This window comes from Lissotriton vulgaris, chromosome 2_1 (genome assembly GCF_964263255.1).
Source record: "Lissotriton vulgaris chromosome 2_1, aLisVul1.2, whole genome shotgun sequence".
Lineage (NCBI taxonomy): Eukaryota > Metazoa > Chordata > Amphibia > Caudata > Salamandridae > Lissotriton > Lissotriton vulgaris.
Genome location: NC_141687.1, coordinates 1,640,975,443 through 1,640,994,882, shown reverse-complemented (window position 1 = coordinate 1,640,994,882; position 19,440 = coordinate 1,640,975,443). Strand labels below are relative to the sequence as shown.

The following is a 19,440-nucleotide window of genomic DNA, read 5'->3' as shown; positions in this document are numbered from 1 at the left end:
CAGTCAAACAGTCTATGCGGCGGGAGTACCTCGGCCTTGACTTTATCGAAGACGTCCTCGAAGCTGTGATAGTGCAGAGGGAGTGCCACATCTTTCTCAGCCGCTGTAGCCACCGTCTGTCTCCCGTTTTCTTCTACGTCAGTGGATTCGGGTCGCATTCCACAATGCAGGATGCAATATGGTGACGTCATTTCTATGCAATGTGTTGGCCAATCCACCGAGGGGTTGTGCTTCTGTAGCCACGGCAGTCCCAATATAACACCATATTGGGGGGCTCTGATGATGTTAAAGTCTATTTGTTCCAAATGGTTCCTTCCATATCTCACCGGAATGACCCCCGTGTGTTGCCCAATGGGCCCCGTCACCAATCGCCTTCCGTCTACAGCATAGACGTCTTCGGGTACGTCCTTGGGAAGTAGCACTAGCCCTAGCCGGCATGCCTCGTTGTAGTCCATAAACATGCCTGTGGCCCCTGAATCCACCATGGCCACAACGGGTATCCACTGGTCGTGCACTCCCACGTGCACCGTGAGGAATAGATGTCGCTGTCCTTTCGTGACAGAGTTGGATAGTGAAGGGATGGATGCGTGACTCCGAGATGCCCCTTCGTTGGTCTGGGAGTCCTCTAGTTTTCCGCCGGTACATCCACCACGGCTGTTACAGACCGGTTGGTCCTATAACGTGAGGTCTTCGGTTTGGCAGGGCATTCACGTACGTAGTGGCCTTTTTTGCCACAATATAGGCACAATCCTTGTTTGCGGCGTGACTCTTTCTCCGTGGCTGTGAGACTGGCTCGTATCGCACTAATGTCCATGGGTTCTCCCTTGGATGCGGAGGAGGGTTCGGGGCTTCCCACTGTCACATATGATGGAAGGGCTCTTCCCTTTCTCCCATGATCCCCTTTTCTCTCATTTAGCCTATGTTCCAACCGTAAGACTAGGTTGATAAGTCCTTCGCATGTCTTGGGTTGGGGGTCAATATGAGCCACAGCGTCTTTGAGCTCATCGCACAGCCCTTGATGGAAGAGCGCCGTTTGTTTAGGAAGAGGCCACTTGGTTTCTGCAACCAACCTACGGAATGCGTTGAGATACTGTACCAGGTCGTTGGATCCCTGTCTCAACTCGAGCATTTCACGGTCCGCCGTGTACGAGTCTGCCCTTCGGTCGAATACCTTCAGGAATTCTTCGCGGAAAGCACCCCAGTCACATAAGATGGGGTCGTCTCTGCTCACCAGAGGTACGGCCCACTGTGCCGCATTTCCAGCCAAATAGGAAATAAGGAAAGCCACCCGGGCCTGACTCGTGGGGAACGCCTTGGGTTTGCACGACAGATGTAGCGCCACTTGTGTGAGGAATACCTGTACCGTGTTGGGGTCCCCACTGTATCTCTCTGGTGTTGCCAAGGGTATGGCAACCGGCATCTCCACGACTACTGCAGGGTTTTGGTTCGTGAGGGAGGCGCTGGGTGTGAGCGGGTCCAACTGTATGGCATCCAATCTGGCCTTTACATCGGCAGTCTCTTGCCTGGAGGCTGCCAATTCAATTTGCACGGCAGCTAAAGCAGCAAGTACGTCATCAAGTGTTGCCATGTCTGTTTATCGACCACAAGACAGTTAATGTTATAAGGTCGGATATTTTGTAACGTCCTGATCGTCTCAGGATCGTTTAACAGACACGAAATGAGGACGCAACCACTTGTGTACGTTTTAGTTAATTTAATGAAGGCAAAAATGATACAATAGGGCTGGTTGACTGCTGGCGCCTACTACACCCCGCCCTGCGACAGTATACTTTTCATTCGGGTGCCCACGGTAGCCTTTCTCGTATTGATTATGTCCTAACCCCCGCGGCCCAGGCACAGTCGGTTTCTACCGCCCGCCTGATGGCCAGGGGCATTTCGGACCACTCCCCAGTTTGGGTGTCCTTCGATTTTCATATTAGCGCGACGTCGAGGGTGGCACCTATTAACCCCTGGTATTTTCGTAATCCGAAGACCCGGGATCTCCTGGCTAAATCTATAGAAAGGTATTTTGTAGAGAACTCAGGCTCGGTTGATTCGGCGGTCTCCCTTTGGGAGGCCTTTAAAACTGTACTCCGCGGCGAGGCCTTCTGTTTGATTGCGGAAGCGCGTAGGCGACCGGACGAGGACATGGTGCAGTTGGAGTCTGAAATCTCTGACTTGAACTCTCAGCTGGCTTTGGGGCCGACTCCGGACCTGCTCCATGCCCTTTCCCTGAAACAAACGGAACTTAGGGCCAGAGCCACTGACGCGGCGAAGGCGGTGAGCAGGGAGCAGCAAGGCAGGATATATGACTCCGGGGACAAGGCCGGCAAACTTCTGGCGTGGCTGGATAGGAGAGAACTCGCCTCCCGCGTGGTTCCAGAGATACTGGGTGAAGATGGCCTGGTCATGACGGACCCGGCCGCCATTGTTGGATCGTTTGCGGAATACTTTGAGACGGTTTTTACGTCCGTGTCCCCCCTACCGGAGTCTGCTTCGACTTCCTTTTTGGAGGGCATCGAGCTCCCCTGTCTATCGGATGTCGAGCGGGAGGATATGGACCGCGATATAGCGGTCGATGAGGTGGCACAGGCGATCCGGTCGTTGCGCTCCGGCAAAGCGCCGGGGCCCAACGGCATTCCTGTTGAACTGTACAAGCTTAAGGCCGATACGGTGGCCGCGCCCCTCCTGGATATGTTCCTTGAAGCCCGCGAGGCCGGTGAGCTCCCGCTTGATCAACGACTTGCCACCATAGTCGTTATACACAAGGAGGGGAAGCCACGTGACCTATGCCGCTCCTATAGGCCCATTTCCCTGCTGAACGCCGAGCCCAAAATTCTAGCTAAGCTGTTAGCCAACCGGCTGGTGGGGGTGATCTCTGATCTGGTTCACCCGGATCAGTCTGGATTCATACCACATCGCAACACGGCCCTCAATCTTCGCAGGCTCCATGCAGTCATGGCGCGGGCGCACCTGCTTACTGAACCGGCGGTAATTGCATCGCTCGACGCCACCATGGCTTTCGACTCCCTGGAGTGGAATTATTTGTGGGCCGTGCTCGCCAAGTTCGGGCTCGGGCCCGCCTACATCGGCTGGGTCCGGCTCCTTTATTCTGCCCCGTTAGCTAATGTTACTGTCAATGGCCGAGTGTCTGCCTCTTTCGCGTTACGCAGAGGCACCAGACAAGGATGTCCGTTGTCTCCTCTCCTGTTTGCGCTGGCACTTGAACCGCTGGCGGCGTGGATCCGGGTTCATCCTGATGTCGCAGGGATTAAGTGGTCTCCGGGATTCGAGGACCGAGTGTCGCTGTATGCCGACGATGTCCTTCTGTATCTCACCTCCCCTTGCCGTTCCCTTATAGTGGTGTTTGACCTGCTGGGCACCTTCGGTGGCTACTCGGGCCTGGTCATTAACTGGTCGAAGTCCTCTCTCTACACGTTGTGTGGTAGTACTCCACGCCTTCCCCGCGGGTGCACGATACAGGTAGCCCAACAGGGCTTTAAGTATCTGGGCACCTATATATCAAAGGATCCCCCGACACGGTACACACACAACTTGCTTCCTCCTTTGGAGAGGCTGCGTCGAGATGTGGAGGGTTGGAAGAAGTTACCGATCTCTTTACTGGGCAGGGCGGCATTGTTTAAAATGATGTCTTTGCCTCGGTTCCTATACGCATTGCAGAATACTCAGGACCCGGTGCCCGCTAAATATTTTGGGGCGATTGAGAACTTGCAGCGCACGTTATTGTGGGATGGTAGGCCACGGATATCCCTGACGAAATTGACCATACCGTGGTACGATGGTGGCATTGCCCTACCCGATATGCGTCGCTACTACTGGGCGTCCCAACTGGCAGCTATCAATCACGGCCTCTACGGCCCTGCAGTCGGCCCTGGCTATGCCATGGACCGCTGGCTTATGAATGATGGGAACTATTATAGGGCGTTGTATTCGAGGTCTCTGGATCGGAAGTTGACGGGACCCACCAAGACAGCGGTTCGGTTGTGGAGGCCGGTTACCAAGACTTTGGGCTGGCGGGGCAGGCTTACCATGGCCACCCCGCTGTATGATTCCGACCTGCTAGGGAAACTGTGGCACACTAAGGGGTTTGACAGGTGGGATGTCATTGGGATATCGAAGGTGGGGGATGTAATGGCTGGTTCGGTGGTCAAGTCTTTTGAGGCACTACAGGCTGAGTTTCAGTTGGGTGAGACGGAATATTTCCGATATGCACAACTTCGCCACGCTCTCTCGTCCTGTATAACGGTTGGGGAGGCGGTACCTGAGTCGTCTCCACTGGAGGACAGAGTGTTGGATGGACACATGCCAGACAGAGCCATCTCCCTGACCTATAAGAAGCTTATTAACGTGCGGACTGACTTGCTGGTGAAATTGAGAGAGCTTTGGATGAACGATGGGATTGAGGTGGATGATGAGGAGTGGCAGTCAGCTGTCTCTTCCCCTAGGGAGGTGGCCATCTCGGCAAGGCTTCGACTCGTACAGCTGAAGATTCTCCACAGGGTTTATGTCACGGGCCCTAGGCTTATACACATGGGGCTTTCGCAGGACGGCATGTGCCGAAGAGGATGTGGAATGCTTGCGACCTTCATGCACATTATCTGGGAATGTCCGGAGGTGGTCCGATTCTGGAACCGAGTGCATGAGGTGATGAGACATGTGACTGGTGTGGCCTTGCCTGCGGAGGCCCGGCGCGGTCTTCTCAACATTTGGGGCCCGAATGACTACAATGTTGCCCAGACCCGCTGGGTCACCCTGGGCAACATGATAGCTAAGAGAGGCATTGCTCAGAGGTGGGGTGCGCCCGCACCCCCCACGATTGGACTGTGGGAATCCAACATGGACTGGTGCATGCTTCGCGAGAAGACTGTGTATGTGGCCAGGGGCAAACCTAGAATGTGGAGATCTGTGTGGGGTGCGTGGAATTCATATCGAGGTGACATCTGTGCGCCCCCTGAGGTCGCGACGCCCGATGCCCGCTTGTCTCCGTAGTGCCCCCTACCCGTGGTTCCCTGCTTGTCATCCTGTTACATCACCCCCCATCTGAAATGCTTTCACTCGTTGGATTGTTTGTGCAATAGGGTGTGTGACCCCTGAACGCTCCTAGTGATGCAAACCCAAGATAAGCCGTCTGTCCTCAGCCTACTCTCTCTTTTTCCTTTTCCCTTGTTTCCTCTCTTTCTTATTTCTTTTCCCTTTTCCTTCCTTTGTTTGATACTTGATTTATTTATTGTTCTCAGATATTTTATTTAAAAATTAAACCTGAATACTCCTGTGTAAGGACTTGTACACGATTTTGAGTACGGCTACATTGCTGCCTGGCCTCCGGGATGTATGGCTGAATAGCGGTGTATTTTTTCTACAAATAAAGGTTTTCCACAAAAAAAAAAAAAAAAAAATGATACAATAAGTAAACGAAAGTTATAGTTACTGGAATCCTCCATTCTATCCACGTTACCAACCCACAGCACGGATGGTCCTAACCGTCCTCTGCAATTACGCCGGTCCCGGCGTATGCCAACAGAGGGCAGATAAGCAATGGCCGAAAATGCCAATCGGTATGCTGTGAGGGGTACGCAGAGTGATGGGAGAACAGAGGAGACAGGGAAACACCCAGCCGGGGTCTCTACCTGAAGGGAGCAGCCGCTCGACCTCTTCCTCGTACTGCACCGGGACGCCGAGTCACCACCGGGTGCTGAGTCACCGATGCCCAAATCAGAATATAGTACAGGGATCGAGAGCAGCCGCTCGATCGATCCTGTGGACTTCCTATACTGTAACGCGGAAAACACCTCCTGGTGTGCGTTACAGCTGGTAGTCCTAGTATCTCGGGTCGGGCTGGGAGCTACGGCTCCTACCAGCACACGGACCAAGACGCCCAGACTCAGCCGAGTCAAGGCAAAGCTCAATGGTTGTCCGGTAGAGCTTCCGGGACAGAAACAGGTTAAGCTTGGCAAGACACGGCCCCGGGAGTAACGACTCGACCTACCTCCGTTCTTGCCTAACGGGATTACCTCTTCGGAACGCTGCTCTTCACGAAGCAGGTACGTCGGTGGAACCACAATATCCAACAGTGTTCTTCCTCTGGGTTCCTCCTTTTATAGGGCGTGTTTCCAGGAGTTATGTAACGGGTCTTTTGTTTACATAACATCTTACTCGCTAAGCATCCTGGGATTCGTAGTCCGTATTTTCCAGGTGCCGGATTACTCCTTCCCGACGGGAAATCGAGTGAGGGCGATAGATTGATAGAGTGAGGGCGATTAACAGATAGAGTGAGGGCGATTAACAGATAGAGTGAGGGCGATAGACAGATAGAGTGAGGGTGATAGATAGATAGATAGATAGATAGATAGATAGATAGATAGATAGATAGATAGATAGATAGATAGAGTGAGGGTAATAGATAGCGTGAGGACGATAGATAGATAGATAGATAGATAGATAGATAGATAGATAGATAGATAGATAGATAGATAGATAGATAGATAGCGATAGAGTGAGGGCAATAGATGGAGTGAGGGAGATAGATAGATAGATAGATAGATAGATAGATAGATAGATAGATAGATAGATAGATAGATAGAGTGAGTGAAGGCGATAGATAGGAGTGAGGGCGATAGATGGAGTGAGGGCTATAGATAAATAGATAGATACATAGATAGATAGAGTGAGGGCGATAGATTGATAGAGTGAGGGCGATAGATAGATAGAGTGAGGGCGATAGATAGAGTGAGGGCGATAGATAGATAGAGTGAGGGCGATAGATAGATACAGTGAGGGCTTTAGAAAGAACATCAAAACGGCCACAAAAGTGCTCCCAAAGGTTGCAGGCTGACAAATACTGCACGTGCCTGGCGCACATGCACCATACCCGATCCACCTGCAAATTTTTGGAAGAACTTTTGAAAGCCTCTCACTTAATACCTCGCCAAAACATCGCTAACGCGATGGCTTAGGCGAGACCTAAAAAACAAGACTTTTTGGCTATGCTGCCAATGCTTGTTTTTATTTTTTTAAAGGACAAGTAGTGCTATCAGGCTCCAGCTTCCACTTAGAGGGAGAGAGGTGTGGCGAGAGAATGAGGTGTGGAGAGAGAGAGAGAGAGAGGTGTAGAGAGGTGTAGAGAGAAAGGGGTGTAGAGAGAGAGAGAGAGAGAGGGAGAGAGGTGTAGAGAGAGAGAGAGAGGGGTGTAGAGAGAGAGAGGGTTGTAGAGAGAGAGAGAGAGGGGTGTAGAGAGAGAGGGGTGTGTAGAGAGAGAGGGGTGTGTAGAGAGAGAGGGGTGTGTAGAGAGAGGGGTGTGTAGAGAGAGGGGTCTGGAGAGAGAGGAGTGTGTAGAGAGAGAGAGGTGTGGAGCGAGAGAGAGAGGGGGTGTAGAGAGAGAGGATGAAGAGAGAGAGGGTTGTAGAGAGAGAGGGGCTCTACACCCTCTCTCTCTGTACACAGGGGTGTCGAGAGAGAGGGGTGTGGAGAGAGGGGTGTAGAGAGAGAGGGGTGTGTAGAGAGAGAGAGAGAGGAGTAGAGAGAGAGAGGTGTAGAGAGAGAGAGGTGTAGATAGAGAGAGGGGTATAGAGAGAGGGGGTGTAGAGAGAGGGGGCTGTAGAAAGAGAGAGGGCCTCTACACCCCTCTCTCTCTACACAGGGGAGTAGAGAGAGAGGGGTGTAGAAGGGTGTGGAGAGAGAGGGGTGTAGAGAGAGGGGTGTAGAGAGGGGTGTGGAGGGGTATAGAGAGAGAGGGGTGTGTAGAGAGAGAGAGGGTTGTTTAGAGAGAGAGGGGTGAGTAGAGAGAGGGAGAGGGAGCAGTAGAGAGAGAGAGGTGTAGAGAGAGAGGTGTAGATAGAGAGAGAGGGGTGTAGAGAGAGGGGTGTAGAGAGAGGGGTGTAGAGAGAGGGTGGGGTGTAGAGAGAGAGGGGCTCTACACCCCTCTCTCTCTCTACACAGGGGAGTAGAGAGAGAGGGGTGTAAAGAGAGGGGTGTGGAGAGAGAGGGGTGTGGAGAGAGAGGGGTGTGGAGAGAGAGGGGTGTAGAGAGAGGGGTGTAGAGAGAGGGGTGTAGAGAGAGGGGTGTAGACAGAGGGGTGTAGAGAGAGGGGTGTAGAGAGAGGGGTGTAGAGAGAGGGGTGTAGAGAGAGGGGTGTAGAGAGAGGGATGTAGAGAGCGGGATGTAGAGAGCGGGATGTAGAGAGAGAGAAGTGTAGAGAGAGTGGGGTAGAAAGAGAGGGGTGTGTAGAGAGAGAAAGGTGTAGAGACAGAGAGAGAGAGGGGTGTAGAGAGAGGTGTGTAGAGAGAGAGGTGTGTAGAGAGAGGGGTGTGTAGAGCGAGAGAGAGGTGTAGAGAGAGAGAGGGGTGTAGTGAGAGGGGGTGTAGAGAGAGAGGGGTGTAGAGAGAGAGAGGGGTGTAGAGAGAGGGGTGTAGAGAGAGAGAGAGGGGTGTAGAGAGAGAGGGGTGTGGAGAGTGGGGGTGTAGAGAGAGGGGGGGAGTGTAGAGAAATTGGTGTAGAGAAAGGTGTGTAGAGAAAGGGTGTAGAGAGAGAGAGGATTGTAGAGAGAGTGAGGTGTAGAGAGAGAGGGGTGCAGAGAGAGAGAGGTGTAGAGAGAGGGGTGTAGAGAGAGGGGTGTAGAGAGAGGGGTGTAGAGAGAGGGGGTGTAGAGAGAGAGGGATGTATAGAGAGAGAGAGGGGTGTAGAGAGAGGGGTGTAGAGAGAGGGAGAGGGGTGTAGAGAGAGGGAGACGTGTGTAGAGAGAGAGTGGGAGGGGTGTAGAGAGAGAGGGGTGTAGAGAGAGAAGGGTGTAGAGAGAGAAGGGTGTAGAGAGAGAGGGGTGTAGAGAGAGGGGTGTAGAGAGAGGGGTGTAGAGAGAGAGGGGTGTAGAGAGAGAGGGGTGTAGAGAGAGAGGGGTGTAGAGAGATAGGGGTGTAGAGAGAGAGGGGTGTAGAGAGAGAGGGGTGTAGAGAGAGAAGGGTGTAGAGAGAGAGGGGTGTAGAGAAAGAGGGGGGGTGTAGAGAGAGAGGGGTGTAGAGAAAGAGGGGTGTAGAGAGAGGGGTGTAGAGAGAGAGGGGTGTAGAGAGAGAGGGGTGTAGAGAGAGAGGGGTGTAGAGAGAGAGGGGTGTAGAGAGAGAGGGGTGTAGAGAGAGGGGTGTAGAGAGAGGGGTGTAGAGAGAGAGGGTGTAGAGAGAGAAGTGTGTACAGAGAGAAGTGTGTCGAGAGAGAAGTGTGTGGAGAGAGAAGGGTGTAGTGAAAGAGGGGTGTAGAGAGAGGGGTGTAGAGAGAGAGGGGTGGAGAGAGAGAGGGGTGTAGAGAGAGGGGTGTAGAGAGAGGGGTGTAGAGAGAGGGGTGTAGAGAGAGGGGTGTACTGAGAGGGGGGGTGTAGAGAGAGGGGTGTAGAGAGAGGGGTGTAGAGAGAGGGGTGTAGAGAGAGGGGTGTAGAGAGAGGGGTGTAGAGAGAGGGGTGTAGAGAGAGAGGGGTGTAGAGAGAGTGGTGTAGAGAAAGGGGTGTGTAGAGAGAGAGGGGTGTCGAAAGAGAGGGGTGTAGAGAGAGTGGTGTAGAGAGACGGGTGTGAAGAGAGAGAGAGGGTTGTAGAGAGCGAGGGGTGTAAGAGAGCGGTGTAAGAGAGAGAGGGGTGTAGAGAGGGGTGTAGAGAAAGAGGGGGGTAGAGAGAGAGGGGTGTAGAGAGAGGGGGGTAGAAAGAGAGGGGGTGTAGAGAGAGAGGGGTGTAGAGAGAATGGGGTAGAAAGAGAGGGTGTAGAGAGTGGTGTGGAAGAGTGGTGTAGAGAGAGGTGTAGAGAGAGGGGTGTAGAGAGAGGGGTGTAGAGAGAGGGGTGTAGAGAGAGGGGTGTAGAGAGAAGGATGTAGAGAGAGAGGGATGTAGAGAGAGAGGGATGTAGAGAGAGAGGGGTGTAGAGAGAGAGGTGTGTAGAGAGAGGGGTGTAGAGAGTGGTGTGTAGAATGATAGGGGTGTAGAGAGATAAGGGTGTAGAGAGATAGGGGTGTAGAGAGAGGGGTGTAGAGAGAGGGAGAGGGGTGTAGAGAGAGGGAGAGGGGTGTAGAGAGAGGGAGACGTGTGTAGAGAGAGAGTGGGAGGGGTGTAGAGAGAGAGGGGTGTAGAGAGAGAAGGGTGTAGAGAGAGAGGGGTGTAGAGAGAGGGGTGTAGAGAGAGGGGTGTAGAGAGAGAGGGGTGTAGAGAGAGAGGGGTGTAGAGAGAGAGGGTGTAGAGAGATAGGGGTGTAGAGAGAGGGGTGTAGAGAGAGAGGGGTGTAGAGAGAGAAGGGTGTAGAGAGAGAGGGGTGTAGAGAAAGAGGGGGGGTGTAGAGAGAGAGGGGTGTAGAGAAAGAGGGGTGTAGAGAGAGGGGTGTAGAGAGAGAGGGGTGTAGAGAGAGAGGGGTGTAGAGAGAGAGGGGTGTAGAGAGAGAGGGGTGTAGAGAGAGGGGTGTAGAGAGAGAGGGTGTAGAGAGAGAAGTGTGTGGAGAGAGAAGTGTGTGGAGAGAGAAGTGTGTGGAGAGAGAAGGGTGTAGTGAAAGAGGGGTGTAGTGAGAGAGGGGTGTAGAGAGAGGGGTGTAGAGAGAGAGGGGTGGAGAGAGAGAGAGGGGTGTAGAGAGAGGGGTGTAGAGAGAGGGGTGTAGAGAGAGGGGTGTAGAGAGAGGGGTGTAGAGAGAGGGGTGTACTGAGAGGGGGTGTAGAGAGAGGGGTGTAGAGAGAGGGGTGTAGAGAGAGGGGTGTAGAGAGAGGGGTGTAGAGAGAGGGGTGTAGAGAGAGGGGTGTAGAGAGAGAGGGGTGTAGAGAGAGTGGTGTAGAGAAAGGGGTGTGTAGAGAGAGAGGGGTGTCGAAAGAGAGGGGTGTAGAGAGAGGGGTGTAGAGAGACGGGTGTGAAGAGAGAGAGAGGGTTGTAGAGAGCGAGGGGTGTAAGAGAGCGGTGTAAGAGAGAGAGGGGTGTAGAGAGGGGTGTAGAGAAAGAGGGGTGTAGAGAGAGAGGGGTGTAGAGAGAGGGGGGTAGAAAGAGAGGGGGTGTAGAGAGAGAGGGGTGTAGAGAGAATGGGGTAGAAAGAGAGGGTGTAGAGAGTGGTGTGGAGAGAGTGGTGTGGAGAGAGTGGTGTAGAGAGAGGTGTAGAGAGAGGGGTGTAGAGAGAGGGGTGTAGAGAGAGGGGTGTAGAGAGAGGGGTGTAGAGAGAAGGATGTAGAGAGAGAGGGATGTAGAGAGAGAGGGATGTAGAGAGAGAGGGGTGTAGAGAGAGAGGTGTAGAGAGTGGTGTGTAGAATGATAGGGGTGTAGAGAGATAAGGGTGTAGAGAGATAGGGGTGTAGAGAGAGAGGGGTGTAGAGAGAGAGGGTTGTAGACAGAGAGGTGTAGAGAGAGAGAGGTGTAGAGAGAGAGGGGTGTAGAGAGAGAGGGGTGTAGAGAGAGAGGGGTGTAGAGAGAGAGGGGTGTAGAGAGAGAGAGGGGTGTAGAGAGGGATGTAGAGAGAGGGGTGTAGAGAGAGAGGGGGTAGAGAGAGAGAAGGGTGTAGAGAGGGGTGTAGAGAGAGAGAGGGGGTGTGTAGAGAGAGAGGGGAGAGGGGGGTGTAGAGAGAGGGGTGTAGAGAGAGATGGGTGTAGAGAGAGAGGGGTGTAGAGAGAGAGGGGTGTAGAGAGAGAGGGTGTGTAGAGAGAGAGAGAGGGAGAGAGAGAGGGGGGGGTGTAGAGAGAGGGGCATTGAGAGACGGGTGTAGAGAGAGAGGGGTGTAGAGTAGAGAGAGGGGTGTAGAGAGAGAGGGGTGTAGAGAGAGGGGTGTAGAGAGAGGGGTGTAGAGAGAGGGGGGTGTAGAGAGAGAGAGGGGTGTAGAGAGAGAGGGGTGTAGAGAGAGAGAGGGGTGTAGAGAGAGAAGGGTGTAGAGAGAGAGGGGTGTTGAGAGAGAGGAGTGTAGAGAGAAGGGTGTAGAGAAAGAGGGGTAAAGAGAAAGAGGGGTAAAGAGAGAGAGGGGTGTAGAGAGAGAGGTGTAGAGAGAAGGGGGTGTAGTGAGAGAGGGGTGTAGAGAGAGAGGGGTGTAGAGAGAGGGGTGTAAAGAGAGGGGTGTGTAGAGAGAGAGGGGTGTGTAGAGAGAGAGGGGTGTAGAGAGAGAGGGGTGTAGAGAGAGTGGTGTCGAAAGAGAGGGTTGTGTAGAGAGACAGAGGTGTAGAGAGAGAGAGAGGGGTGTAGAGAGAGAGAGAGAGGGGTGTAGAGAGAGAGAGGGGTGTAGAGAGAGGGGGGTGTAGAGAGAGGGGGGGAGTGTAGAGAAATTGGTGTAGAGAGTCAGCATACACCGTCTACACAATGTGAAGGCGCGTAGGGAATTTATGGAGGAGGACGCAGTGGTATTGTCCTTGGATGCATCTATGGCATTTGACTCAATAGTGTGTCCATACTTATTTGCAGTCCTTGAAATGGTGGGAATGGGCCCAATTTTATAGGATGGGTTAAACTATTATATATAGATGTACAGGGCCAAGTGAGAGTGAATACCTACATGTCCCGAGCGTTTAGGCAGAGGAGGGGTACCAGACAGGGATGTCCTCTGTCTCCGCTGATACTTTCCCTCATACTGGAGCCTCTGGTGGCGTGGGTGCGCCGGGATGTGATGGTGCGGGGGCTGCGATGGGCGGAGGACTTGGAGGATCGCATATCCTTGTATGCTGACGACATACTATTATACCTTGCCTCCCCATACAAGTCTATACATGCAGTGCTCAACATTCACAAATTTCGGGAAATACTCTGGATATGGGATAAATTGGAATAAGTCAGTATTATTTGTGCTCCGGGGCCAGGTACCGCGATTTCCAGCAAATTGTAAGCTATCAGTAGCGGAGGAAGGCTTAAAGTATTTGGGTGTCTTTGTCACCTCGGAACAGGTTCTTTTTCATAATTCTAAGCTGGCTCCCTCGCTTACCAGGCTACGAAGGGATGTGAAACACTAGAGGTCCTTGCCACTATCCCTAGTAGGATGCGTGGCTCTTTTAAAAATGTTGGCCCTCCTGCGGTTTTTATATATTCTCCAGAACAGTCCGCCGAGAGTCCCAGATTCCTACTTTAAAGAAGTGGAAAGCGTGGTACGAACATTCCTGTGGGATGGTAAAGCCCCTAGGGTGGCACTGAGGAAATTAACAAAAGGCTGGTTCGATGGAGGTATAGCACTGCCGGACCTAGAGCTCTACTATTGGGCAGCAAAGCTGGAATCCGTCAATCACTGGGTGGATCGCTCCCCTACTGAACTGGCATATGCTCTAGACAGGTACCAAATGGACCGCTTGAGGTATATGGGGGTCTTATACACAAGAGTCAGGAAAAAGAAATATTTTGGGCCTACCTCCCACACACTAGATATCTGGCACAAAGCGAATTCTCGCCTGGGCTGGGCGGCAACTCTCACGAAGGCGACACCATTGTGGTATGCCCAGAAACTTGGCATGCTGTGTTTCCAACCTGGGTTCGACAAGTGGGAGATGATTGGTATTTCAGTGGTCGGAGATCTGGTTAAAAAGGGCTCAATTCTCAAGTTTGGGGAACTCAAGAAACACTATCAACTGAATCAGGGAGAGGTCTTCAGGTACCTGCAAATACGACATGCATTACAATCGGCCCTTTTAAACTTAGAAGACATACCGGAATCATCGCCTCAGGAAGACCGCCTGTTTGACGGGTTACTACCCTCCAAAGCTATATCTTTGACAGATGCGCAGGCATTTGGCTCTTATGTCCCCAAGGGAAGCAGCCATCATACAACAATATAGACTGATACAGCTTAGGATTCTCCATAGATCATATATGACCGGCAAACTAATGGCAAAACTAGGAATCAGACCAGACGACCTTTTCCTGAGGGGCTGCCAACAACAATCCACCTTCTATCATACGGTCTGGAGCTGCTCTGCCATACGCCACTTCTGGGAAGAAGCCACAAATCACATGCAGACAGCATTAGAGAAGGAGATGACCCTGACTACACAGCTGGGGTTATTGAACATTTGGGCCGCCAATGACCTTACTGATTCGGAACAACAGATGGCGACACTAGGCTACACATTGGTTAAGACGAAATTGGCGAAGGATTGGGGGGGGGGCGGGAGCAGTCCACCCTCCACATCCTTGTGGGCGAAGAACTAGACAGATGCATGCCGGTGGAGATGGAGGTCTTTGTAGCCAGGGGATGCCCCAAAAAATGTGATAAGAAGTGGTCCAAGTGGAACGCCTATCGCAGAGATACATGTGTGTCCCCCATGGTGGAGTTGGAGATGTGCAATTACTGCTTTATGTTTTTTGTACACATGTCACTGAAATCAATAAAAATATTATTTAAAAAAAAAAAAGATAAGCAATGGGCGGACCCAAAGCTTGGTTTTGTCCACAAAACCTCTACTACAATAGACAGTAGAAGAAACCTAAAAAGGACAAAGTTACCTATTTCTCTGTTTCAAAGTGTAACCTCGGTTTCTGATCTACGTTTTACTATCAGTCTTGCTTTAGTTTCGCCTGTCCCACAAAAAACGGGTCTGTATTCTTGAAAGATCTTGTTTCTTCTACGTAATGTGCAATGACCATTCTTACATCAAGTGTGTATGTAGTGCCCTTCCACCTAATGGCTTTAGTTTTTAGAAAAAGGAGGGTGACTGACATGCAAATTAGACAGTACCTTTTGAAGAAAAGTATTAACTAGCCCTCATTACCATGCTGCTGGTGTATATCTGTAGGTAGGGCTTCTTGACCGTTAATTGGTTTTTAAGTATACTTTAAGAGCAAGTTCTCTTTGTGCATTCCATAAAACCAATGACTGGTATTGCCAAAAGTGTTTTTTTTAAAGTTCCAAGTCTGACAAGTATACCTTTTATAGAAGCGTAAAAGAGTTAAAGGTCCACTAACTACATTAATTATTTGATCTTCTTGGGGTTCCCTGTTAAGTTACATAGCCAGTGCCACCAGAAGACTTTTTGGGGCTCCAGTCAAAACATATTTTGGGGCCCTCTATTCTAAACACTTTTTAATTATTACCAATTTTCAGCTGATTCAATGCTCTGTGAGGCCTAACCATATCTACTTCTATGCTAAACTTTCAGATAAAAGAGCAGGAAAAAACAGACGAAAGATTAATAAGCCTAGTTTCCTCCAGGCAAATATTACCAAATGAAAGCTTGAACATGTATTGGTAAGTCATTATGAAATGTAACTTTAATAGGCGAATATATTTATAACCATATATAAATCCCCCTCCACACCTGACATTCCATCTGCAACAGTAGAAATCAAAGCGCTTCTTCTAGGATTTCCACCATTCCATCCAATGAAATGTGATAATTTTCTCCTTAATTCTCTTCCCCTGCGTTATCCCCATCTCCTCCTTCAATCAATCAATCAATCAATGACATTTATAGAGCGCGCTACATACCCGTAGGGTCGCAAGGCGCTGGGGGTGGGGGGGAAGGGGGGGGGGACGTGCCGCTACTGCTCGAACAGCCAGGTCTTCAGCTTCTTCCTGAAGGAGAGGTGGTCTTGGGTCAGGCGCAGGTCGGTCGGGAGGGAGTTCCAGGTCTTGGCGGCAAGGTAGGAGAAGGACCTTCCTCCTGTAGTCGCTCTTCGGATGCGAGGGACGGCGGCGAGGGCGTGGTTGGCTGATCGGAGGTGGCGTTTGGGAGCGTAGAAGTTGACTCGGCTGTTGAGGTAACTCGGGCCTTGGTCGTGTAGGGCTTTGTGTGCGTGGGTGAGGAGGCGGAAGGTGATTCTTTTGTTGACGGGGAGCCAGTGAAGGTCTCTCAGATGTCCGGAGATGTGGCTGGTTCGTGGGATGTCAAGGATGAGTCTGGCTGAGGCGTTCTGGATCCGCTGGAGTCTCTTCTGGAGCTTGGCGGTGGTACCGGCGTAGAGGGCGTTGCCGTAGTCCAGTCGGCTGGTGACGAGGGCCTGGGTGACGGTCTTCCTGGTCTCGGTGGGGATCCACCAGAAGATCTTCCGTAGCATGCGTAGGATGTTGAAGCACGCCGAGGAGACGTTGTTGACTTGCCTGGTCATGGAGAGGGAGGAGTCCAGGATGAAGCCCAGGTTGCGTGCATGGTCTGTCGGTTTGGGTGCGGTGCCCAGGGCGGGAGGCCACCAGGAGCCGTCCCAGGCGGAGGGTGAGGAGCCCAGGATGAGGACCTCCGTCTTGTCCGAGTTCAGTTTCAGGCGGCTGGTCGTCATCCACTCCTTCTTGATGTACAAGTCACTGGTTAGAGAAAACCCTCCAACTGTGCTGAGTAACAGAAATGAGAGAAGGTGGAAGACAGGGGAATGACCGAGAGGTAAAAAGAAAGGTACTGATAAATGCAATGTAAAGTAAAAGATGTGTTAGGGATAAAGTAAAGAGAAAAATGTGACACAGCTAAAAAGATACAGAAAGGTACAAAGAGGTAGAGAGATCGAGGTACGGTTTTTGAATGAGGTTGACATACCTATAGGTAAGGAGAAGGTACTGAAAAAAGAGAAATGCAAGCCAGAATGAGAGCAGGAGGCAAAGTAGAAATAGAGGCGAGTTAAAGACAGAGGAAGAAATAGGTAGGGATAGACTACTCATGTGACTACTACAGATGAGTTACTAAGGGATACAGAAATACAGCAATGGGCTAGCGAGAGGATCAAGATGAGAAGAGGTACACAAACACATTTTTCGTAATGAGGGTAGTGAAGCCAAGAGCATGGTAGCAAAAAAGAGGTGAAGGGTATAAAGAGAGACATAGTGAAATGCAGAGATAGCAGTAGGTTAGAGAAAGAAAGTTGAACTTGATACAAAGGTAGAGAGAGTAAAACAGAGAGTTACACTGTAGAGTGATGAGTTTCAATAGAGAAGCAAATGCAGCGAGAGAGTTATCAAGGAGAAGGAAAAACAGGTAGAGAAAAAGGGGTAAGGTAATTATAGAGGAATGGTAGAGAGCAGAGGTAGATATAAGTAGAAAGGTAGGGGACAGAAGTGAAGCAGCAAACGAATGGTAAGGTAAACTGAGATGTCAGGCAGTGAAAGAGAGGAACAGAGCTATTCAGAGGTTGACAGTGAGAGAGTTGTGACGCAGAGAGAAATGCAGTAGAAGTGATATGCTAGAGAGAGGGCTCACATAGCATAAGCCTATTCAACCACACACATGCACCAAATACAAAACTGCACAAAACAAAAGCAGAACACAGGCAAAACACCCATATGGTACACTACACCCAACCATTTTGTGTTTACTCCCACATACACCTTGCATTCGGGTACACATACACCCAAGAAAAGGACCGGAAAATAAACAAACACACACACACGCCAGTACAGCCACACATGCACGCAATATCACACACAAACACACACACAATCTCAATCATCTTTCATTTCATTTTCTATTTGAATATTACAGAAAATAATATAAAAACCAAACTACATAATACATTACATTACTTATGTTCACCACCACATCATAGGATGCAGGTAGGGTAAAATAATCATGAATTTGGATGTCATGACTTACCTGTTTTCATTTGCTTTGTGTTTTTCCGTCCTTTTAGGATGTTTGTTCTACTTTTCTCCTGTGGAAAGGGGAATGGATACTATGAAGTAGCTAATGAAAAGTTAGTTAAATCTGTACATAATCATTCACTCTGATACGGTGGACGATTTTTTCACAAACCTTGCACAGCACAGAGCATTAATCCTTCTCAATACGTCAAACCTAAAGGTCAAATATCCTCCAGAAGTCGCAAGCTCTTATCAGCAAAAGGCAAGGAAAAAGTGCCATACCTCAATGCATCCCACTAATAATTGTCATTACCAGACACTACGAAACAGTAAAACCTCACACCATATAAGCAGGTTTGTCCTTTCAATTTCCTTCATAACTAGCTCTCCACGAGGGCACATCCCCCTCAGAGCATTCATTAACTAAGTTACCTGTATCTACCCTTCCTCTTATAAAGAGCTCTGACGCATTACAGTCAGATTTCTGATTTAAGATTGCACATATATACTTACTACCGAGCTGATAACATAGAAGTCGCTCTGGAACTCTAAGTACTAGCAATCAAATCTTAAGTAGTGGTTCAGTATATGAATCACTGATACATATTTTTCCCCCTCCTTTTCTCTCTCTCTCTCTCTTTCTCTCTCTCTCTCTCTAAAACATCAGACTGAGTACCTTTTCTTTTCAACTGTGCAAAATGTTTGCAGATCCTTTCATTCTAAGCAAACACAAAGAGATAATGGAGGGAGCGCTGAAACTTTTCAGACACTCACCCCCAGTCACAGATCTGGGATGAATTCATCATTGTTATTTAGCTTACTTCGCCAGCCCAGTTCTGACCCAGCTACATGCAAATTAGTCTTGGCCCTGTGCCTCATGGGAACAGTCCAGCCCAAACTAACAAGCCAGGTCTTCCGTGGACCGGAAACAAGCATCTTGGGACCGGTTTTGGGGTAACACCCCTCATCAGCCAAGCTAGCTGGAATCCAGTGGCAAAGTGAGCAAGGGACCCACCCTTAAGTGCATAAATAGGAGCAACTAATCGTTCATGAGAAAGCCATCAGGAGAGTAAAGACTCATGAGCAAGTCACAAGGTTCTAGAGACCAACAAGCAGGAGATACACAGTGTCACTAAGGACAGACAATTGTGAATGTTAAAGGAGAGGCAGGAACTGGGAAATGGTAAATTTTAGTAACAGGAAAGATCTTTGGTCAGCCTAACCATACAAGTGGATTATGGAGACACTGGACAAATACAACTAGTAAATATTTCACCTCTTCTTCCTCCAAGATTTCATCATCATCATCAGAATCCATCAGCAATTTTCTTTTTCTGCGAAGTCGCTGAGGTCGTTCAGACTCTGTTACAACAGCTATCTGGTTCTTTGCCAGGTTTTGACTCTCTTTGCATTCTCTACACATAGTGAATCACAGAAAATGTAAGAAATACAGAAACACATCAAAGCATTTTGAGGTTTAATATGGAAGGTACAGCAAAGCATTGTGGGCAACGTAACCATGAGGAACTAGGTAAAGCTTTCACACAAAGCACAACTCTCAGAAATACAATCTTTTTGTAGAAGTTCTTTCTCCATTCAGACAGTTCAAAAATACACTAAACATTATGGTAGCATGTTTTGATGAACACAGTGGGAGCCTCAGAAAGTACACCAAACAAATACATTTTTTTTTAGCAAAGTCCACCAAAACAGAAAGAGTCCTTCGATAATGAAGGCCATTGCTAGTTAAATATCCAATTAACTTACAATGTATCAAATGAAGAACAACACATCTTCAAGATGCCTTTGAAGGGGGTGATGAGTGCGTTTGACCAGATTGTAAATATCCTTAGGCTGAATCCTTGCTCTTGTAATCAGAATCAGGAGTCCATATGATGTAGAAAAGTTACTTTTATTAAATAAGGTTAAAACATGAACAGCCGACACGTGTTTCGCCCCCTG

The 19,440-nt window shown here is 50.0% G+C and overlaps 1 protein-coding gene across 4 annotated transcripts in view; it reads right to left on the bottom strand.

Annotated features, from left to right (window-relative positions):
• L3MBTL3 (L3MBTL histone methyl-lysine binding protein 3) overlaps window positions 1–19,440 on the bottom strand; it is a 713,216-nt gene that overhangs the window by 442,566 nt on the left and 251,210 nt on the right. For all 4 annotated transcript variants that reach the window (XM_086957521.1, XM_086957523.1, XM_086957520.1 and 1 more), the window contains exons 5-6: window positions 18,755–18,893; window positions 17,492–17,549 (exon numbers count right to left, since the gene is read on the bottom strand). In XM_086957521.1, the coding sequence (XP_086813647.1) occupies window positions 17,492–17,549; window positions 18,755–18,893 (197 nt within the window). The remainder of the gene's footprint in view (window positions 1–17,491; window positions 17,550–18,754; window positions 18,894–19,440) is intronic.